Raw genomic sequence first — 18861 nt, 5'->3', positions numbered from 1 at the left:
TGACACGTGTCTCGGGAACCACCCAGTTTAGAAGAGGTTTGCTATGGGAATTTGCTTCTAAACTGGGTGTTTCCCGAGACACGTGTCATCAGAGATTACTTAGACAGAAAAGAACAACCTTAACTTCAGAAGCTCATAAGTACTGAAAGGATTAAGATTTTTTAATAGAAGTAATTTACAAATCTGTTTAACTTTCTGGAACCAGTTGATATATATAAAAAAAAGTTTTTTCCTGGATAACCCCTTTAACCCCTTAAGGACCAAGGACGTACCGGTACGTCCTTGGTCCTGCTCTTCTGATATAACGCGGGGTTACACAGTAACCCCGTGTCATATCATGGCGGGCCCGGCGTCATAGTGAAGCCGGGACCCGCCTCTAATAGCGCGCAGCGCCGATTAACCCGCCGCGCGCTATTAACCCTTTAGCCGCGCGCTCAAAGCTAAGCCGCGCGGCTAAAAGTGAAAGTGAAAGTTCCCGGCTAGCTCAGTCGGGCTGTTCGGGATAGCCGCGGCTAATCGCGGCATCCCGAACAGCTGACAGGACAGCGGGAGGGCCCCTTCCTGCCTCCTCGCTGTCCGATCGCCGAATGACTGCTCAGTGCCTGAGATCCAGGCATGAGCAGTCATCCGGCAGAATCGTTGATCACTGGTTTCTTATGAGAAACCAGTGATCAACATAGAAGATCAGTGTGTGCAGTGTTATAGGTCCCTATGGGACCTATAACACTGCAAAAAAAAAGTGAAAAAAAAAAGTGAATAAAGATCATTTAACTCCTCCCCTATTAAAAGTTTGAATCACCCCCCTTTTCCAATAAAAAAAAACACAGTGTAAATAAAAATAAAAATAAACATATGTGGTATCACCGCGTGCGGAAATGTCCGAATTATAAAAATATATCATTAATTAAACCGCTCGGTCAATGGCGTGCGCGCAAAAAAATTCCAAAGTCCAAAATAGTGCATTTTTGGTCACTTTTTATATCATTTAAAAATGAATAAAAAGTGATCAATAAGTCCTATCAATGCAAAAATGGTACCGTTAAAAACTTCAGATCACGGCGCAATAAATGAGTGCTCATACCGCCCCATATACGGAAAAATAAAAAAGTTATAGGGGTCAGAAGATGACAATTTTAAACGTATTAATTTTCCTGCATGTAGTTATGATTTTTTCCAGAAGTCCGACAAAATCAAACCTATATAAGTAGGGTATCATTTTAATCGTATAGACCTACAGAATACATATCAGGTGTCATTTTTACCGAAAAATTTACTACGTAGAAACGGAAGCCCCCAAAAGTTACAAAACAGCGGGTTTTTTTCAATTTTGTCGCACAATGATTTTTTTTCCCGCTTCACCATAGATTTTTGGGCAAAATGACTGACGTCATTACAAAGTAGAATTGCTGGCGCAAAAAATAAGCCATCATATGGATTTTTAGGTGTAAATTTGAAAGAGTTATGATTTTTTAAAGGCAAGGAGCAAAAAACGAAAATGCAAAAACGGAAAAACCTCCGGTCCTTAAGGGGTTAAGCTAGGTTCACACTACGGTATGTCTGCCTGCAATTCCTCTTTGAAATTGCAGACAAAAATTCTGCTTACTAAAATGTACAAGCAAGTCAATGGGATTTCCATTCACCAATTCACACTGCGGATATCCTTGCGGAACACATTGCAGTCTATAGGGGACCGCAATGTCATTACGGTCCTATAGCCGACTAAATCCGCACTCGGAATCTCTAGATGGAAAGTTTCTGTCTGGAGATTCTACAGTCTGAACCTATCCTTAGGGTCTGTTCACACTTCTGAATTTCCGCTTGCAGAATTCCACCTCAAATTAAAGCCCATAGACTTTTATGGCATTCCGCACTCCCATCCACACTTCTGAATTTCCGCTTGCGGAACAGAATCAGTCGGCACTAGGACCGTCCCCAATAGACTGCAATGTCTCCTGCGAGTATATCCGCCTGAAAAATGAGCAATGAATTTTCCATTCACAAATTCCGCTTCAAAAATTCTGAAGTGCGAATTGGTGAACGGAAAACCCATTCACTAGACATTACATTTTAGTAAGCAGAATTTCAAAGCGGAATTGCAGGCAGAAATTCTTAGCCTTAGGCTAAGTTCACGCTACGGAATTTCTGGGCAGAATTTCTGCCAGAGATTTTAGCCAGTGGCACTAAGACCACACGGACTGCATTGCCGTCCCCATTGTATTGTTTGCTTTTTTTCGATTTCTTGTGCTTTTCTATTACAGGATTGAGCGGAGTGTTAGAGTAGCATGCCGTGCGATGTATAGCTTAGGGAACCTTTGCTGTGTATCGTGCTGTCATGCTTTGTGTGGTTGTAATTTCAATGACATTTCGGAAAATAAAGCTCTTTCAATAACCATAGACGGCAATGCATTTCTGGGTGGATCTTTTGGAAGATCTGCTCAGAAATGCATTGACATCTATGGGGACTGCAATGCAGTCCGCACGGTCCTAGTGCCGCCGACTTGATCTCCGGCAGAAACTCTGCCCAGAAATTCCACAGTGTGAACTAAGCCTTAAACTGAGGCTCTGCTTGTACAGATGAGCTGCCGTGTAGAAGCACAAGCCCAGCGGGAAGTCAATATGTGAAAAGCTGTTTCCATTTCAGTAAGGACAGAAGAAAATAAACTAGAAATTGAACCTACAGTGAGAAAGGGATTGTCTGGAAACGTAATACAGAAGAAGGGGTCCGGAGAGCCCCTGACATAAAGCAAGCCCCTCGCCCAGTACTGACAAGTTATGTTCTTCTAGTTGTCACCGGTGCTAGGTTCCCTTTGTTTGGCAGAAAATCAAGACTGTGTCCAAGGAAGACAACACAATGGAAAACAATATACAGGACAGGGCCATATATCAAGTGGCTGGCACAATGAAGAGCCTGGGACAACGGGACCAGTGCCAGTGCCCCCCACCCACCACCTGCTGCTCTGAGACTGAATACAGCTTATGTGTAAGATGAAAAGCTGCTAAATCCTGCGGTTGTCTGTCCCGCACCAGAGGCTCCGCTCAATACTGGGCACAGGAGTGCCCCTGCGTCCTAGAGCATGAGGCATGTCAGCCCCGGAGCCCAGGAACAGTGGGTGTAGACCCTCAATGGTCCAGGACAATTCACCTCTGAAGGACAGGTCAGACACGTGTTCTGGTGTAGAAGCTTAGAGTATATTTTTATTAGGCTGGGTTCACACCATGTTTTTGCAATACAGTTCCTGTATCAGGTTTTTGATTTAAAAAAAACGGATTGCTCAAAAATGGACTAAACTGTATCAAAACGTGTGTACAAAGTTTTATCCGTATACGGTTTGAAAAATGATGTCGGGTTGCATCCGTTTTTTAAGAAAAAAAAACGTATACGTTTTGAACTTTTCACTCCATTATGAATAAAGTTTCACTTGTTTGATTGAAATTCCAAGAAAAAAACTGTGCAAAGTCAAAAACTGTATGGTGAAAACCGGATGGAACCGTACGCGCATACGGTTCCCATTGACTCCCATGTTTAAAAAAAAACATATACGAGTTAATGCGGGTTTTCACCCGGACCAAAAACCGTGGTAGACCACGGTTTTTTGTCCAGAAGAAAAAAGTAAAAAACTGTGTGGTTTGAAAAACGGAGACACCCGTATATATTATGGTGCATCCGGTTTTGAATGGAAAGTCTATGGCCACAGTTTGCTGTACGGTTGCATACGTTTGTTTTTTTTTAAACGTATCCAAAAACTGTATAAAAAAATCGTGGTGTGAACCCTTATCTAGGCTAAAAATCTATTAAAATGTCTTGTATGAAAGTCCAGTCCAGGGCTCATACACATGGATGTACATATAAGAGCCTACACCTGCCAGCCACAGTGCTCCAATAACAGGAATAGCCACAGAGCCACCATATCTACTACCTGCTGGGATGCCCCCATATCAGTGTCAGCCAAATTCCCCAAATTCCCCAATATTAAAAAACACAGTGTGACCTGATGAACTGCACACACTACAGCCTCTGGCTGGATCTCACAGGCTTCCGTAGCAGGCATACAGGAGGTCATGATTTGACCTCCTGCTGCCATAGCAACCAACGGCGACCCGCATTCGTATCGCGGTACAGCTGTTGGAGAACAGGGGGAGAGCGCTCCCCATGTCAACACCATAGATGCCATGATCAGGATTGATCATGGCATCTAGGGGGTTAATGCTGCCGGGACCGGCGCGTTCGTGGCTCCGGCAGCTGCGGCGGGACTCCGGCTGTGATTTACAGCCGGGTCCCGTCGCCGATCTCCTGCACTGCCCGCGGCAGAGCCGGAGATCGCTAGGACATATGCATACGTCCAAATGCGCGAACATGTCGGATGATTGGACATATGCATACGTCCTATAGCGGGAAGGCGTTAAAAGGGGTTATCCAACATAAGGTGATTTTAGTACATACCTGGTAAACAGTAATGGACATGCTTAGGAAGGATCTGTGCTTGTCTTGGGGCTAAATGGCTATGCTGTGAGATTACCATAACACTGTGACTAGCTTTTTGTGAACTGGTATTTCCTGTTTGACTTTTCCTTTTTTGACTACAAATCCCACAATTCCATCTTCCTCCCTCCCACACATCAGCCACCCCACCCATTGAAACATGAATGAGCCGCCTCCATTCAAAAGACCTGTGGTTTTCAATTAGGGTGCCTACAGCTGTTGCATTAGTTGCAGATTGATCTCTCTCCCACCAAGCGATCGCTCCACCCACTGAAGCAGACAGGCTCTCTGTCATCAGCTAACTAGTGATGTCAGGTCTTGGCCGCATTGCAAGCTAGGAAAAATCTGAGACAACAGTCATTTTGTATGCTGATAAAAATAAATATTGGGGTTAAAATCACAGAAGAATTGTGAGAAAACCGTCACACACAGGTACAGACACTATATTATGAACTACACTAACTTTACAGCCCCTGTAGCATAGTCAAATAAAAAAAATTCCTGGAATACCCCTTTAAGAGTACATTCACACAAGCATATTTTGCTACTTTAATTTTGCTGCCGATTTTTCACAGTCAAAGTCAACGAGTAGCAAAATCACCTGCGGAAAACTGTACCAAAATCTGCAGCAAAATGCATGTGTGAACGTACCCTTTAAGACTATTTCATTTGACCGCTTAGCAACCAGGATGCAGCAGAGCCGGTGTTGTAGGGACAGTGGATGAGGAGCAGAGGGTGCCTCGCCCCCTGTCTGATCTTTTGTACACGTGTTCCACATTTGTATGACCAAATTTTTCCATTCAGTAACAACTAAAAGCCATAGAACAGTCCATTGGATAGGCAACATGAAGAAATAACACAGTTGCTTCATAAATGTCTTAAAGGGGTTATCTAGAAATAGAAAACCGGAGCTAATTTCTTCCATAAACAGTAATGATATATTTTTATAATTCGGACATTTCCGCACGCGGTGATACCATATATGTTTATTTTTTTTATTTAAACTGTGTTTTTTTTTTTTTATTGGAAAAGGGGGGTGATTCAAACTTTAAATAGGAAAAGGGGGGTGATTCAAACTTTAAATAGGGGAGGAGTTAAATGATCTTTATTCACTTTTTTTTTCACTTTTTTTTTTTGCAGTGTTATAGGTCCCATAGGGACCTCCCATATAACACTGCACACACTGATCTCTTATACTGATCATTGTTATCCCATAGGGACCTCCCATATAACACTGCACACACTGATCTCTTATACTGATCATTGTTATCCCATAGGGACCTATAACACTTCACACACTGATCATTGTTATCCCATAGGGACCTATAACACTGCACACACTGATCTTTCACATTGATCAATGGTTTCTCATAAGAAACCAGTGATCAACGATTCTGCCGCATGACTGCTCATGCCTGGATCTCCCGAACAGCCCGACTGAGCTAGCCGCCAACTTTCACTTTCACTTTTAGCCGCGCGGCTCAGCTCTGAGCGCGCGGCTAAAGGGTTAATAGCGCGCGCCGCCGCGCGCTATTAGAGGCGGGTCCCGGCTTCACTATGACGCCGGGCCCGCCGTGATATGACACGGGGTTACTGTGTAACCCCGCGTTATATCAGGAGAGCAGGACCAAGGGCGTACCTGTACGCCCTTGGTCCTTAACCCCTTAAGGACCGAGCCCTTTTTCACCTTAAGGACCGGAGCGTTTTTTGCAATTCTGACCACTGTCACTTTAAACATTAATAACTCTGGAATGCTTTTAGTTATCATTCTGATTCCGAGATTGTTTTTTCGTGACATATTCTACTTTAACTTAGTGGTAAAATTTTATGGTAACTTGCATCCTTTCTTGGTGAAAAATCACCAAATTTGATGAAAAAAATGAAAATTTTGCATTTTTCTAACTTTGAAGCTCTCTGCTTGTAAGGAAAATGGATATTCAAAATATATTTTTTTTGGGTTCACATATACAATATGTCTACTTTATGTTTGCATCATAAAATTTATGAGTTTTTACTTTTGGAATACACCAGAGGGCTTCAAAGTTCAGCAGCAATTTTGACATTTTTCACAAAATTTTCAAACTCGCTATTTTTCATGGACCAGTTCACATTTGAAGTGGATTTGAAGGGCCTTCATATTAGAAATGACCCATAAAAGACCCCATTATAAAAACTACACCCCCCAAAGTATTCAAAATGACATTCATTAAGTGTATTAACCCTTTAGGTGTTTCACAGGAATAGCAGCAAAGTGAAGGAGAAAATTCAAAATCTTCATTTTTTACACTTGCATTTTCTTGTAGACCCAATTTTTGAATTTTTGAAAGGGGTAAAAAGGAGAAAATTTTTACTTGTATTTGAAACCCAATTTCTCTCGAGTAAGCACATACCTCATATGTCTATGTTAATTGTTCAGCGGGCGCAGTAGAGGGCTCAGAAGGGAAGGAGCGTCAAATGGTTTTTGGGGGGCATGTCACCTTTAGGAAGCCCCTATGGTGCCAGAACAGCAAAAAAACACACATGGCATACCATTTTGGAAACTAGACTCCTCAGGGAACGTAAAAAGGGGTAAAGTGAACCTTAATACCCCACAGGTGTTTCACGACTTTAGCATATGTAAAAAAAATTATATTTTTTTTACCTAAAATGCTTGGTTTCCCAAAAATTTTACATTTTTAAAAAGTGTAATAGCAGAAAATACCCCCCAAAATTTGAAACCCAATTTCAGAAAACCCGATTCAGAAAACACCCCATATGGGGGTGAAAATTGCTCTGCTGGCGCACTACAGGTCTCAGAAGAGAAGGAGTCACATTTGGCTTTTTGAAAGCAAATTTTGCTCTGGGGGCATGTCGCATTTAGGAAGCCCCTATGGTGCCAGAACAGCAAAAAAAAAACACATGGCATACCATTTTGGAAACTAGACCCCTCGGGGAACGTAACAAGGGGTAATGTGAACCTTAATACCCTACAGGTGTTTCACGACTTTGGATATGTAAAAAAATTTTTTTATTTTTTACCTAATATGCTTGGTTTCCCAAAATGTTAACATTTTTAAAAAGGGTAATAGCAGGAAATACCCCCCAAAATTTGAAGCCCAATTTCTCCCGATTCAGAAAACACCCCATATGGGGGTGAAAAGTGCTCTGCTGGCGCACTACAGGTCTCAGAAGAGAAGGAGTCACGTTTGGCTTTTTGAAAGCAAATTTTGCTCTGGGGGCATGCCGCATTTAGGAAGCCCCTATGGTGCCAGGACAGCAAAAAAAAAAACACATGGCATACCATTTTGGAAACTAGACCCCTCGGGGAACGTAACAAGGGGTTAAGTGAACCTTTATACCCCACAGGTGTTTTATGACTTTTGTATATGTAAAAAAAAAAAATTTTTTTTACCTAAAATGCTTGTTTTCCCAAAAATTTAACATTTTTAAAAAGGGTAATAGCAAAAAATACCCCACAAAATTTGAAGCCCAATTTCTCCCGAGTACGGCGATACCCCATATGTGGCCCTAAACTGTTGCCTTGAAATACGACAGGGCTCCAAAGTGAGAGTGCCATGCGCATTTGAGGCCTAAATTAGGGATTGCATAGGGGTGGACATAGGGGTATTCTACGCCAGTGATTCCCAAACAGGGGGCCTCCAGCTGTTGTAAAACTCCCAGAATGCCTGGACAGTCAGTGGCTATCTGGCAATACTGGGAGTAGTTGTTTTGCAACAGCTGGAGGCTCCGTTCTGGAAACAGTGGCGTACCAGACGTTTTTCATTTTTATTGGGGAGGGGGGCTGTGTAGGGGTATGTGTATATGTAGTGTTTTTTACTTTTTATTTTATTTTGTGGTAGTGTAGTGTAGTGTTTTTAGGGTACAGTCGCATGGGCGGGGGGTTCACAGTAGTTTCTCGCTGGCAGTTTGAGCTGCGACAGAAAATTTGCCGCAGCTCAAACTTGCAGCCGGATACTTACTGTAATCCTCCGCCCATGTGAGTGTACCCTGTACGTTCACATTGGGGGGGGGGAACATCCAGCTGTTGCAAAACTACAACTCCCAGCATGTACGGTCTATCAGTGCATGCTGGGAGTTGTAGTTTTGCAACAGCTGGAGACACACAGGTTGTGAAACACCGAGTTTGGTAACAAACTCAGTGTTTTGCAACCAGTGTGCCTTCAGCTGTTGCAAAAGCTACAACCCCCAGCATGTACGGACAGCGGAAGGGCATGCTGGGTCTTGTAGTTATGCAACAGCCGGAGGCATACTACATTGGCTGGGGATGCTGGGGATTGTAGTTATGCAACAGCTGGAGACACACTGGTTTACTACTTAACTCAGTGTGCCTTCAGCTGTTGCAGAACTACCACTCTCAGCAGTCACCGACAGCCAACGGGCATGCTGGGAGTTGTAGTTATGCAACCACCAGATGCACCACTACAACTCCCAGCATGCACTTTAGCTGATTGTGCAAGCTGGGAGTTGTAGTTACACAACAGCTGAAGGTACACTTTTCCATAGAAAGAATGTGCCTTCAGCTGTTGCAAAACTACAAGTCCCAGCATGCCCATAAGGGCATGCTGGGAGTTGTGGTGGTCTGCCTCCTGCTGTTGCATAACTACAGCTCCCAGCATGCCCTTGTTGCATGCTGGGAGCTGTTGCTAAGCAACAGCAGGAGGCTGTCACTCACCTCCAACGATCCAGCAGCACAGGTCAGTCCCTCGTCGTCTCCGCCGCCGCCGCTGCTTCTGGGGCCCCGATCCCAACAGGGACGCCGGGGATCGGGGTCCCCAGCACCGGGGGTCGTCTTCCCGCACCCGCTCACGTCTTCCGGAAGAGGGGCAAATCAGGTTGCGGGAGTGACACCCGCAGCAGGCGCCCTGATTGGTCGGCCGATCGTGCGAATCAGGGCGATCGTGAGGTGGCACCAGTGCCACCTCACCCCTGCAGGCTCTGGCTGTTCGGGGCCGTCTCTGACGGCCCCGATCAGCCAGTAATTCCGGGTCATCGGGTCACTGGAGACCCGATTGACCCGGAATCTGCCGCAGATCGCTGGACTGAATTGTCCAGCGATCTGCGGCAATCGCCGACATGGGGGGACATAATGACCCCCTGGGCGATATGCCGGGATGCCTGCTGAACGATTTCAGCAGGCATCCGGCTCCGGCTCCCCTCCGGCTAGCGGTGGGGGCCGGAAATGCTCAGGGCGTATCCATACGCCCTCGGTCCTTAAGGACTTGGAAACGGGGGCGTATGGATACGCCCTATGTCCTTAAGGGGTTAAAGGGGTACTCCGGTGGAAAACTTTTTTTTTCTTTAAATCAACTGGTGCCAGAAAGATAAACAGATTTGTAAATTACTTCTATTAAAAAAATCTTAATCCTTCCAGTACTTATTAGCTGCTGAACACTACAGAGGAAATTCTTTTCTTTTTGGAACACAGAGCTCTCTGCTGACATCGTGACCACAGTGCTCTCTGCTGACATCTCTGTCCATTTTAGCAACTGTCCAGAGCAGCATATGTTTGCTATGGGGATTTTCTCCTACTCTGGACAGTTCTTAAAATGGACAGACATGTCAGCAGAGAGCTCTGTGCTCGTGATGTCAGCAGAGAGCTCTGTGTTCCAAAAAGAAAATAATTTCCTCTGTAGTATTCACCAGCTAATAAGTACTGGAAGGATTGAGATTTTTTTAATAGAAGTAATTTACAAATCTGTTTAACTTTCTGGCACCAGTTGATAAAAAAAAAAAAAAAAACTTTTCCACCGGAGTACCCCTTTTAATTTAAGATCAGAGTTTCCCAATAAGGTTGCCTCCAGCTGTTGCAAAACTACAACTCTTAGCATGCCCGGACAGCCTTTGGCTGTCCGGGCATGCTGGGAGTTGTAGTTTTGCAACAGCTGGTAGCACCTTGGTTGGAAAACACTGGTCCATATAATCCTCTACGAACTACAGTCTGACAGCAATTACTTCACTGATACACTGTCACAAACCCATCAGCTGTGTGAGTGGAGCTACATGGGGACATGGTTTTTATCCTCTGGATATAAGCTGACAGCAAGCAGAGATCTTCAAAATAATGAGGAATTAAAACAAAAAGCTGAAGACCAATGAAGCTTTTTCCCATAGCAACCAATGTCCCCATAGCAACCAATCGCTGTGACTTTTATTTTCCGAAAAAACAAGAGCGGAGATCTGATTGGTTACTAAAGAAACACAATAGGGGCAGATTTATTAAAACTGTGTAAAAGAAAAGCTGATTTTGTTGCCTATGGCAACCAATCAGAGCTCAGCTTTTATTTCTTCTTCATCGATCGGTTGCTATGGGAACCAAAGTTTTCATAGACAGTTTAGGGTATGCTGGGAGTTGTAGTTTTGCAACAGTTGAAGGCACCTTTGTTGGGAAACACTGATTTTGATATATGAGGCTTATTCACTTATTTTTTATTTATTTTTTTACTTTTGCTCTAGTTTTACTAAATCTGCCTCAAAGGGGGAGATTTATCAATACCTGTGCAGAGTAAAAGTTGACCAGTTTCCCATAATAACCAATCAGATCGCTTCTTTCAACTTTTAGAGGCCTTTTTAAAGGGGTACTCCCGTGGAAACCTTTTTTTTTTATTTTTTATTTTTATTAAATCAACTGAATACAGAAAGTTAAACAGATTTGTAAATTACTTCTATTTAAAAATATTAATCCTTCCAGTACTTATTAGCAGCTGTATACTACAGAGGAAATTCTTTTATTTTTGGAATTCTTTTCTGTCATGACCACAGTGCTCTCTGCTGACACCTCTGTCCATGTCAGGAACTGCCCAGAGCAGGAGAAAATCCTCATAGAAAACATATGCTGCTCTGGACAGTTCCTAAAATGGACAGAGGTGTCAGCAGCGAGCACTGTGGTCGTGACAGAAAAGAAATCCCAAAAGAAAATAATTTCCTCTGTAGTATACAGCAGCTGATAAGTACTGGAAGGATCAAGAATTTTTAATAGAAGTAATTTACAAATCTGTTTAACTCTCTGGCATCAGTTGATTTAAAAAAATAAATAAATAAATAAAGTTTTCCACCAGAGTACCCCTTTAAAAACTGAAAGAAGTGATCTGTTTGGTTGCTATGGGCAACTGGTCATTTTTTCCTCTGCACAAGTTTAATAAATCTCCCCCAAAGTGTATTAAAAAAATTTAATAAAAATAAAAACTCTAAAGGGAGAGATTAATCAAAACCTGTCCAGAGGAATAGTTGCTAAGTTGCCCATAGCAACCAATCAGATCGCTTCTTTCATTTTGCAGAGGCCTTGTCAAAAATGAAAGTAGCGATCTGATTGGTTGCTATGGGCAACTCAGCAACTTTTTCTTTGGACAGGTTTTGATAAATCTCCCCCTAAATCCTGTGGGGGACCACCTGTATCTAAGGGCTCATGCACACTATGGAATCTTTGCCTGGAGATATTCTGCGTAGAGACTCCATCTGTAGCGGGCGCTGGCAGAACAAGCCGGCGCTAGGACTGATCGGAAATGAGGAGCCATAATTTCCACGGTGGAATCTCCGCCGTGGAAATTCTGTAGTGGGAATAGTGCAGCAGAATCCCATTGAAAACAATGGGTGGCTGCTGCACCACATTTTCCTCAGCAGAATCCTCAGCTCGGAAATTTCACAGTGTGAACGGGCCATTAGGCCGGGTTTGACATGACTATTTTTACATCCGACTGGTTAATTCGATTTGTTACATAAACATCATCTCCCATCCTATCCATTGACTTCTATAAAGAAAAAATAAAACTATGTTAAAAACATGCATCAGTGTTAAATGCACTCATATTAAAAAAAATGTTGCTATTGCAGTCCTTATGGTAAATAAAAAATATTTCTAATATACTTTGTTTAAAAAAAATGAAGTTTTCTATGTTTTATTTGTGCTTAAAAAAGCTCAAGAGCACATTTTCCCCCATCTTATACACAGACTTAGGACCGAATCCCAAACACAGGAAGTGCAGCCTGGAGTGCTGAGGGGGGGGGGGGGGGGGGAGTCCAACCAACAGCATATGACAGTTAAGTGTGAGAGGAGCTGTGATTGGATGAGGCTGGACACACCCCCCTCAGCACTCCAGGCTGCACTTCCTGTGTTTGGGATTCGGTCCTAAGTCTGTGTATAAGATGGGGGAAAATGTGCTCTTGAGCTTTTTTAAGCACAAATAAAACATAGAAAACTTCATTTTTTTAAACAAAGTATATTAGGAATATTTTTGTATTTATCATAAGGAGTGCAATAGCAAAAAATGTTTTTATGAGAGTTACCATTTAAAGGGAACCAATTAGATTTTATCATATATAATGCTTGACAATGCGTATACGGTATGTATATATATATATATATATATATATATATATATATATATATATATTATATAATGCTTAAATCAATGTTTTTGCCCCCTAGGGATGGTGAAGATATTCAGTTATAAAGTTGCCCTGGCCACCCCCTAAGAAGTAGTACTTACCAGCACCCGTTGCTCCCCATTGCTCCGGCCGTGGCCCCGCCCCGTCAGCTTGATTGACGACTTGCGTAATCGCTTTGCTCCCTAAGCAGACGGAACAGAGCGGTGACGCGAGCTGTCAATTAACACGAGGGGGCGGAACTACGGCCGGAGCGATGGGTGCTGGTTGGTAGAAGTCTCCAAATAAGGGGACTTCTTAGGGGGCGGCCATGGGAGGGGACTTTATAACTTAAAGGGGTATTCCAGGCAAAAACTTTTTTTTATATATCAACTGGCTCCGGAAAGTTAAAACAGATTTGTAAATTACTTCTATTAAAAAATCTTAATCCTTCCAATAGTTATTAGCTTCTGAAGTTTTCTGTCAAACTGCTCATTGATGATGTCACGTCCTGGGAGATGTGCATGATTGGAAAATATCCCCATAGGAACTGCACAGCTCCCGGGACGTGAGTCATCAGAGAGCAGTTAGACAGAAAACAACAGCTCAACTTCAGAAGCTAATAACTATTGGAAGGATTAAGATTTTTTAATCAAAGTAATTTACAAATCTGTTTAACTTTCCAGAGCCAGTTGATATATATAAAAAAAAAAGTTTTGGCCTGAAATACCCCTTTAATATCTTCACCATCCCTGGGGGCAAAAAAGTCCCCCCAGGGATGGTGAGGAGAACGATTTTAGTTTATATAACGTGTTATCAAGCGTTACATGTGCTAAAATCTGCTGATTGGTTCCCTTTAATCCATTTACGCTTCCATCACATTTTTGCTCGGACGAAAAATTGCAGTTGACCACGATTTTGCGTCACGATTCAACATCGGACTGAAGTCGCATCTGATTGTCATAACATTCATGTCGATGTAAATCGTATCGAATCGTATCGCCAAGCAATTTCAACGGTTCAATCAAGCGGTCTTCAAACTGTGGCCCTCCAGCTGTTGCAAAACTACAACTCCCAGCATGCCCAGACAGCCAACGGCTGTCTGGCATGCTGGGAATTGTAGTTTTGCAACAGCTGGAGGGCCACAGTTTGAAGACCACTGGTTTAATCTCACGTGATTTTTTTTCGAGACTATGAGGTGTCCCGGTACCGTATTGCATACCGTACCTAGTGTGGTGGTCCCCAAAGTCAGAGTAACTACGCTCAGGTAGGGTCGCCCAGGTGGGACAGCCCCTAGTCGCCTCTCCTCTACTCTAATTCTACAATGTTGATACATGTACATATTTAGTAATAATGTATATTTAATATAATGTATAGTACTTACCTTGTTTAGTGTCGCAGGACTTTCGGTCATGTGACCATGTTAAATCCTCTATGGTATGTTGGAGGACCTTTGGAGGTCCTTGGGTCACATGTTCCCCATAATCCTTTGTAATGGTGATTGACACAAGTATTGGACCAATTAGCACTAGTCCAGCCCCTGCCCATATAAGGGAGCTGTAGCCAATTATCGCTCTCTTGGGTTGCTGCTCTAGTGGATGCCGGACTAGCAGGACGGATCTGCGCAACTTGCAAAGACACCTACCGGCCTAAGCGGACTTAAAGGAGAACTCCGGACCATAAAAATTGTCCCCCATACTGCCGGCAGTAAAAAAATAAAGATGTACATATCTTCCTCCGCTCCCCCGGGGCCTCCGGTAACCGGCTCCGGTCTCCGCCGCAATCCACTTCCTGGTTGCTGGTGGTCGGATGAATCAGCCAATCACCAGCCGCAGTGTAGTCCGACACGGCCGGCGATAGGCTGAGCGGCAGTGTGACGTTTTCGGCCCTGGCCGCAGGTGCTGGTGTAGTGAAGAAATTTGTGTTCTGAAGCGTTTTCACACTGCCGCTCAACCTATTGCCGGCCGAGTCGGACTGCGCTGCGGCTGGTGATTGGCTGATTCATCTGACCACCGGCAACCAGGAAGTGGATCGCGGCGGAGACCAGAGCCGGTTACCGGAGGCCCCGGGGAGCGGAGGAAGGTATGTACATCATTATTTTTTTACTGCCGGCACTATGGGGGACAATTTTTATGGTCTGGAGTTTTCCTTTAAACCGTGAGTTCTAAACTACTCCCCGCTAAAGCTAGCGTGACTACTGGACCGCAACTAAATCCCCTAAATCCAGTGGAACAGCGCATATTATCCTAAAAACTCTAAATTGCTAAAGTCCCAACCTTTGTCAATCTCCAAAGAAAGCTTGCATGTATAGCAACTGTTCTGGTTATGAAGCTTGCATAAAATCTTCAGTAAAAGTTGCAACTGTTTCAGTAAACTCTCCGGTTGTGGACATTCCATTATTATCTACCTCCCTATCGCTCTTGGGAAGGGTGGCGGCAGGACAAGCATTACAGAGGAGCCCTCACCCTGGCGTCACGAATAGCAAGGGTTAACAAGCACCCTTTAGTCACCGCACAGCTACACTCCCCATACCCTACTCCCCCCAGGCTATCACAACTATTTTTATAGTCATCCGATTTTACTACTTGCATCCGATTTGAGCAGATCTTACAATCGGATGTAAAAATCGTGATGTGAACTCACAATGAGCAAAATGGCACAATGTGGGGGTGATACCGCCATGTAAATCCGCTGTGTGTGAATCCCCCCCTTTTCTTAACATGCGGTGCAGGATATACAGAAAAACTCCAAACGTTATTATCAACCTAAAACTACTAAGGCTGAAAGTAGCCAAGAGCCTGGCCTCAAGAGCTTACAATCTAGTAGCGACTCTCTCACCTGTATAGATGGCCAGCAGCCACAGAAGGTGATGGATAGTTGGGCAGCTGAGAGCCCGTAGGTCACCCGCTCGCTCTGTCTTCATCTTGGTTTAAGCTTGGTGCCCCAGTGCTGATTTGCATGTTTTATCCACGCTGGGCACGTCCCGTAGTGCAGCTCGGTGTCTTGTGCCAGCGTCTCCTGAATAGAGGCGGCTCTGTCCTTTGTTCTCACTTCCCAACAACTATTTTTATGCCAAGCCCTTTTTTAAAATAACATCACCCTATAAACCCCCTCAATACCGAGACCTCCCCCCCCCCACCCCCCCACCCATAAAGTGAAATGGGTGACAATCCTAAAAAAGTGAGATAACAGTGAATTGTGACATGGGATTAACTATTACACTGGCTGGAGGATGAAAAAGAGGATCCAGATGTTGTGGAACGGAACTTGTGGGTCGCAGCGATGAATGGGCCTGTCAGGCCGGAGACGCGTTATTCTCCGATTATTTCATGGTACATTTGTCTCGCTGGGGTGGGATTAAAGGGGTACTCCGGTGGAAAACATTTTTTTTAGATCTTTATAAGTCAACTGGTGCCAGAAAGTTAAACAGATTTGTAAATTACTTCTATTAAAAAAATCTTTACCCATCCAGTACTTTTTAGCAGCTGTATGCTACAGAGGAAATTCTGTTCTTTTTTAATTTCTTTTTTTGTCTTGTCCACAGTGCTCTCTGCTGACACCTCTGTCCGTGTCAGGAACCAGGGCTGTGGAGTCGGTAGATAAATGTTTTTTGTACTTCCAACTCTGTCACGATCACACCCTATCGGTCCAGCTAAGACGCTAGAGAGAGCGTGATGGTGCAAGGGTTAAGGCCACCAGACCTCTGGGTATCCACTACTAGTCCCAGCAAGTCACCAATTAACCCTTAGATAAACGTGTTTCCACCAGAGCTGCCTTCAGAAAGGTGAGCTCATATATTTAGAGATCAAAGACCAGAGCTGATTAATTAAACATTTAATCTGATAAAATGTATCACAGTTCTAAATATATAAAAATACAGAAACAAATGACATACAGGTATAAAAATATATAAAAGAGTTTGGCAAGGCAAGTTCAGAAAGCAAAAATGAAGTCCTTACAGCATGATGGTATAGCCGTCCTTGGGAGTGAGAGTCCAGCTCTTGTCAGCTTTTTGCACAGCCTTGAACAACAGTTGAGTCCAGCATTTTTAAATCTTATCCACTTCTTTGGAGGGGAAACTCCATTCCCCCCCTCCCCTCTGATACCACCAGGTGGGGCATCTCTCTTCCTGACCCTTTATCTGATTATATGATGGGACCAGTGTGCTTGACTTCAAAGGAGATACCAAACAGCCAGACCCCCAATAAAATGCAATATACAAAAAACTAAGGATACACCGTCTGAATGACCCTCACCCCCAGGTCTTAGTTTATACACAGATACAATTATAAAACACATGTATGTGTCCATAATCAGGCCTTGGGCCTGACAAACTCCGACTCCCCGACTCCGGCGTATTAATATGCAAACGTATTTTATACATTCCTTGAAGGAAAGAAAGGCAACCTACCTGTCATTACCACAGGACTACTGGCTGAGATGCCAACAGTCTACTGTATTGAACAGTTTGTGTTCTGATCTGCTGCTGAAGATAGGGCAGTGGGAGGATCCAGGAAGGAGCATTTATTATAAAACATGATTTCCTAGTAGAATCCCATATTTAAAGGGGTACTCCATCCCTAGACATCTTATCCCCTATCCAAAGGATAGGGTATAAGATATCAGATCACCGGGGTCCCGCTGCTGGGGACCCCCGGGATCGCCGCTGTGGCACCGCGCTTTCATTACTACACAGAGCAAATTCGCTCTGTGCGTAATGACGGCCGATACAGGGGACGGAGGAGCATGACGTCATGGCTCCGCCCCACGTGACATCACGCCCCGCCCCCTTAATGCACGTCTGATGACCGCCACGCCCCCTCCCATAGACTTGTATTGAGGGGGCGGGTTGTGACGTCACGAGGGGCGGAGCCGTGATGTCACGCTGCTCCGGCCCCTGTATTGCCCGTCATTACGCACAGAGCGAACTCTCTCTGTGCAGTAATGATAGCGCGGTGCCGCAGCAGCGGGATCCCGGCGATCTGACATCTTATCCCCTATCATTTGGATAGGGGATAAGATGTCTAGGGGCGGAGTACCCCTTTAAGCTAACAATCGAGTTTACAAGTTTTTATATCCTTTTTCCAATGGTTTACAGCTTCAGTCTTGAACTATTGACCCTCCATTCCCTTCACTTATACAAGTGTCTCTAGTCCTGCAAAAAACATTTTACTTAATCCCTTATCAGTGAGAGGCTAGGTTACCCATGGGTTCCCTGTAACAGCAGAACACAACACTATGGAAAGTATAAGTATTGCCGCTCCTAATTGTGCGTTGCGTACTGTGACGGATCCATCTGCTGGTTAACCTCTTGGAACCAATTAGAACGTTGTGGTTAACCGCAGACACTTCTCCATTCCATTCGTATGAGGCGGCGGCCGTTTTTGGGACCCGAGGAAAAATCAGCAGTGTTCGGTACAAATCCTATGGAACTAAAAACGGACCCTTTATCTACCAAACACCGCTGGAAGCTGCCGCCCGCCTTCTATTTCGTCATTTATATGTTTCAATGCGTTTTCTTGTTGTGTTCTGGGATGGCGATTGTCTCTGTCCTGGGAGATAATTGGATTTCTTCATCCTGGGAGATAATTGGATTTCTTCGTCCTGGGAGATAATTGGATTTCTTCCCAGTTGTCTGGGGGATAGAGAGGAGGGAGGTATGGGTAAAGTGGGAAGGGCTTATGTTGAAGCCACTGTGATTGGCTACTGGCCACTATGTTTTACAGTCTTCCATCAGGTCCCCTAGGGGAGTGTCCACCTGGTGGAGACCTGCATAAATACCGGGCAGGTAGCCCCATTAAATTAATTCCTGTTTGACCCTCAAGACGGAGCTGGTCTCGTTTGTGGGGGGAATTACTATTGGGACAGCGCTTTCGTTATTTCTAGCTATGGAAGGATTTCGACTGATTTGCTGGTCGGGAGCGGCCGCGTTCGTATCCTCCGGTCGGGAGTTGGACGGTCGTCTGGAACCAACCTGTGTTCCTGGAGAAGGGGATCATTCCAAGCGGCGGCTTCCTCTACCT

The 18861-nt window shown here is 44.2% G+C and overlaps 1 protein-coding gene across 2 annotated transcripts in view; it reads right to left on the bottom strand.

The window, feature by feature from the left end:
• HEPACAM (hepatic and glial cell adhesion molecule) overlaps positions 1 to 15822 on the bottom strand; it is a 44180-nt gene extending 28358 nt beyond the window's left edge. The window contains exon 1 of one of the 2 annotated variants that reach the window (XM_056544183.1): positions 15677 to 15822. In XM_056544183.1, coding sequence (XP_056400158.1) covers positions 15677 to 15761 — 85 coding nt within the window. In that variant the 5' untranslated portion in view covers positions 15762 to 15822. Of the gene's footprint in view, positions 1 to 10455; positions 10552 to 15676 lie in introns of those variants that run through there. The other variant, XM_056544184.1, reaches the window with a different exon arrangement.
• Between the last annotated feature and the right edge of the window lie 3039 nt (positions 15823 to 18861).

Source organism: Hyla sarda, chromosome 10, assembly GCF_029499605.1.
Source record: "Hyla sarda isolate aHylSar1 chromosome 10, aHylSar1.hap1, whole genome shotgun sequence".
Lineage (NCBI taxonomy): Eukaryota > Metazoa > Chordata > Amphibia > Anura > Hylidae > Hyla > Hyla sarda.
The sequence above is the reverse complement of the archived record's forward strand: the minus strand, read 5'-3'. Positions and strand labels throughout refer to the sequence as shown.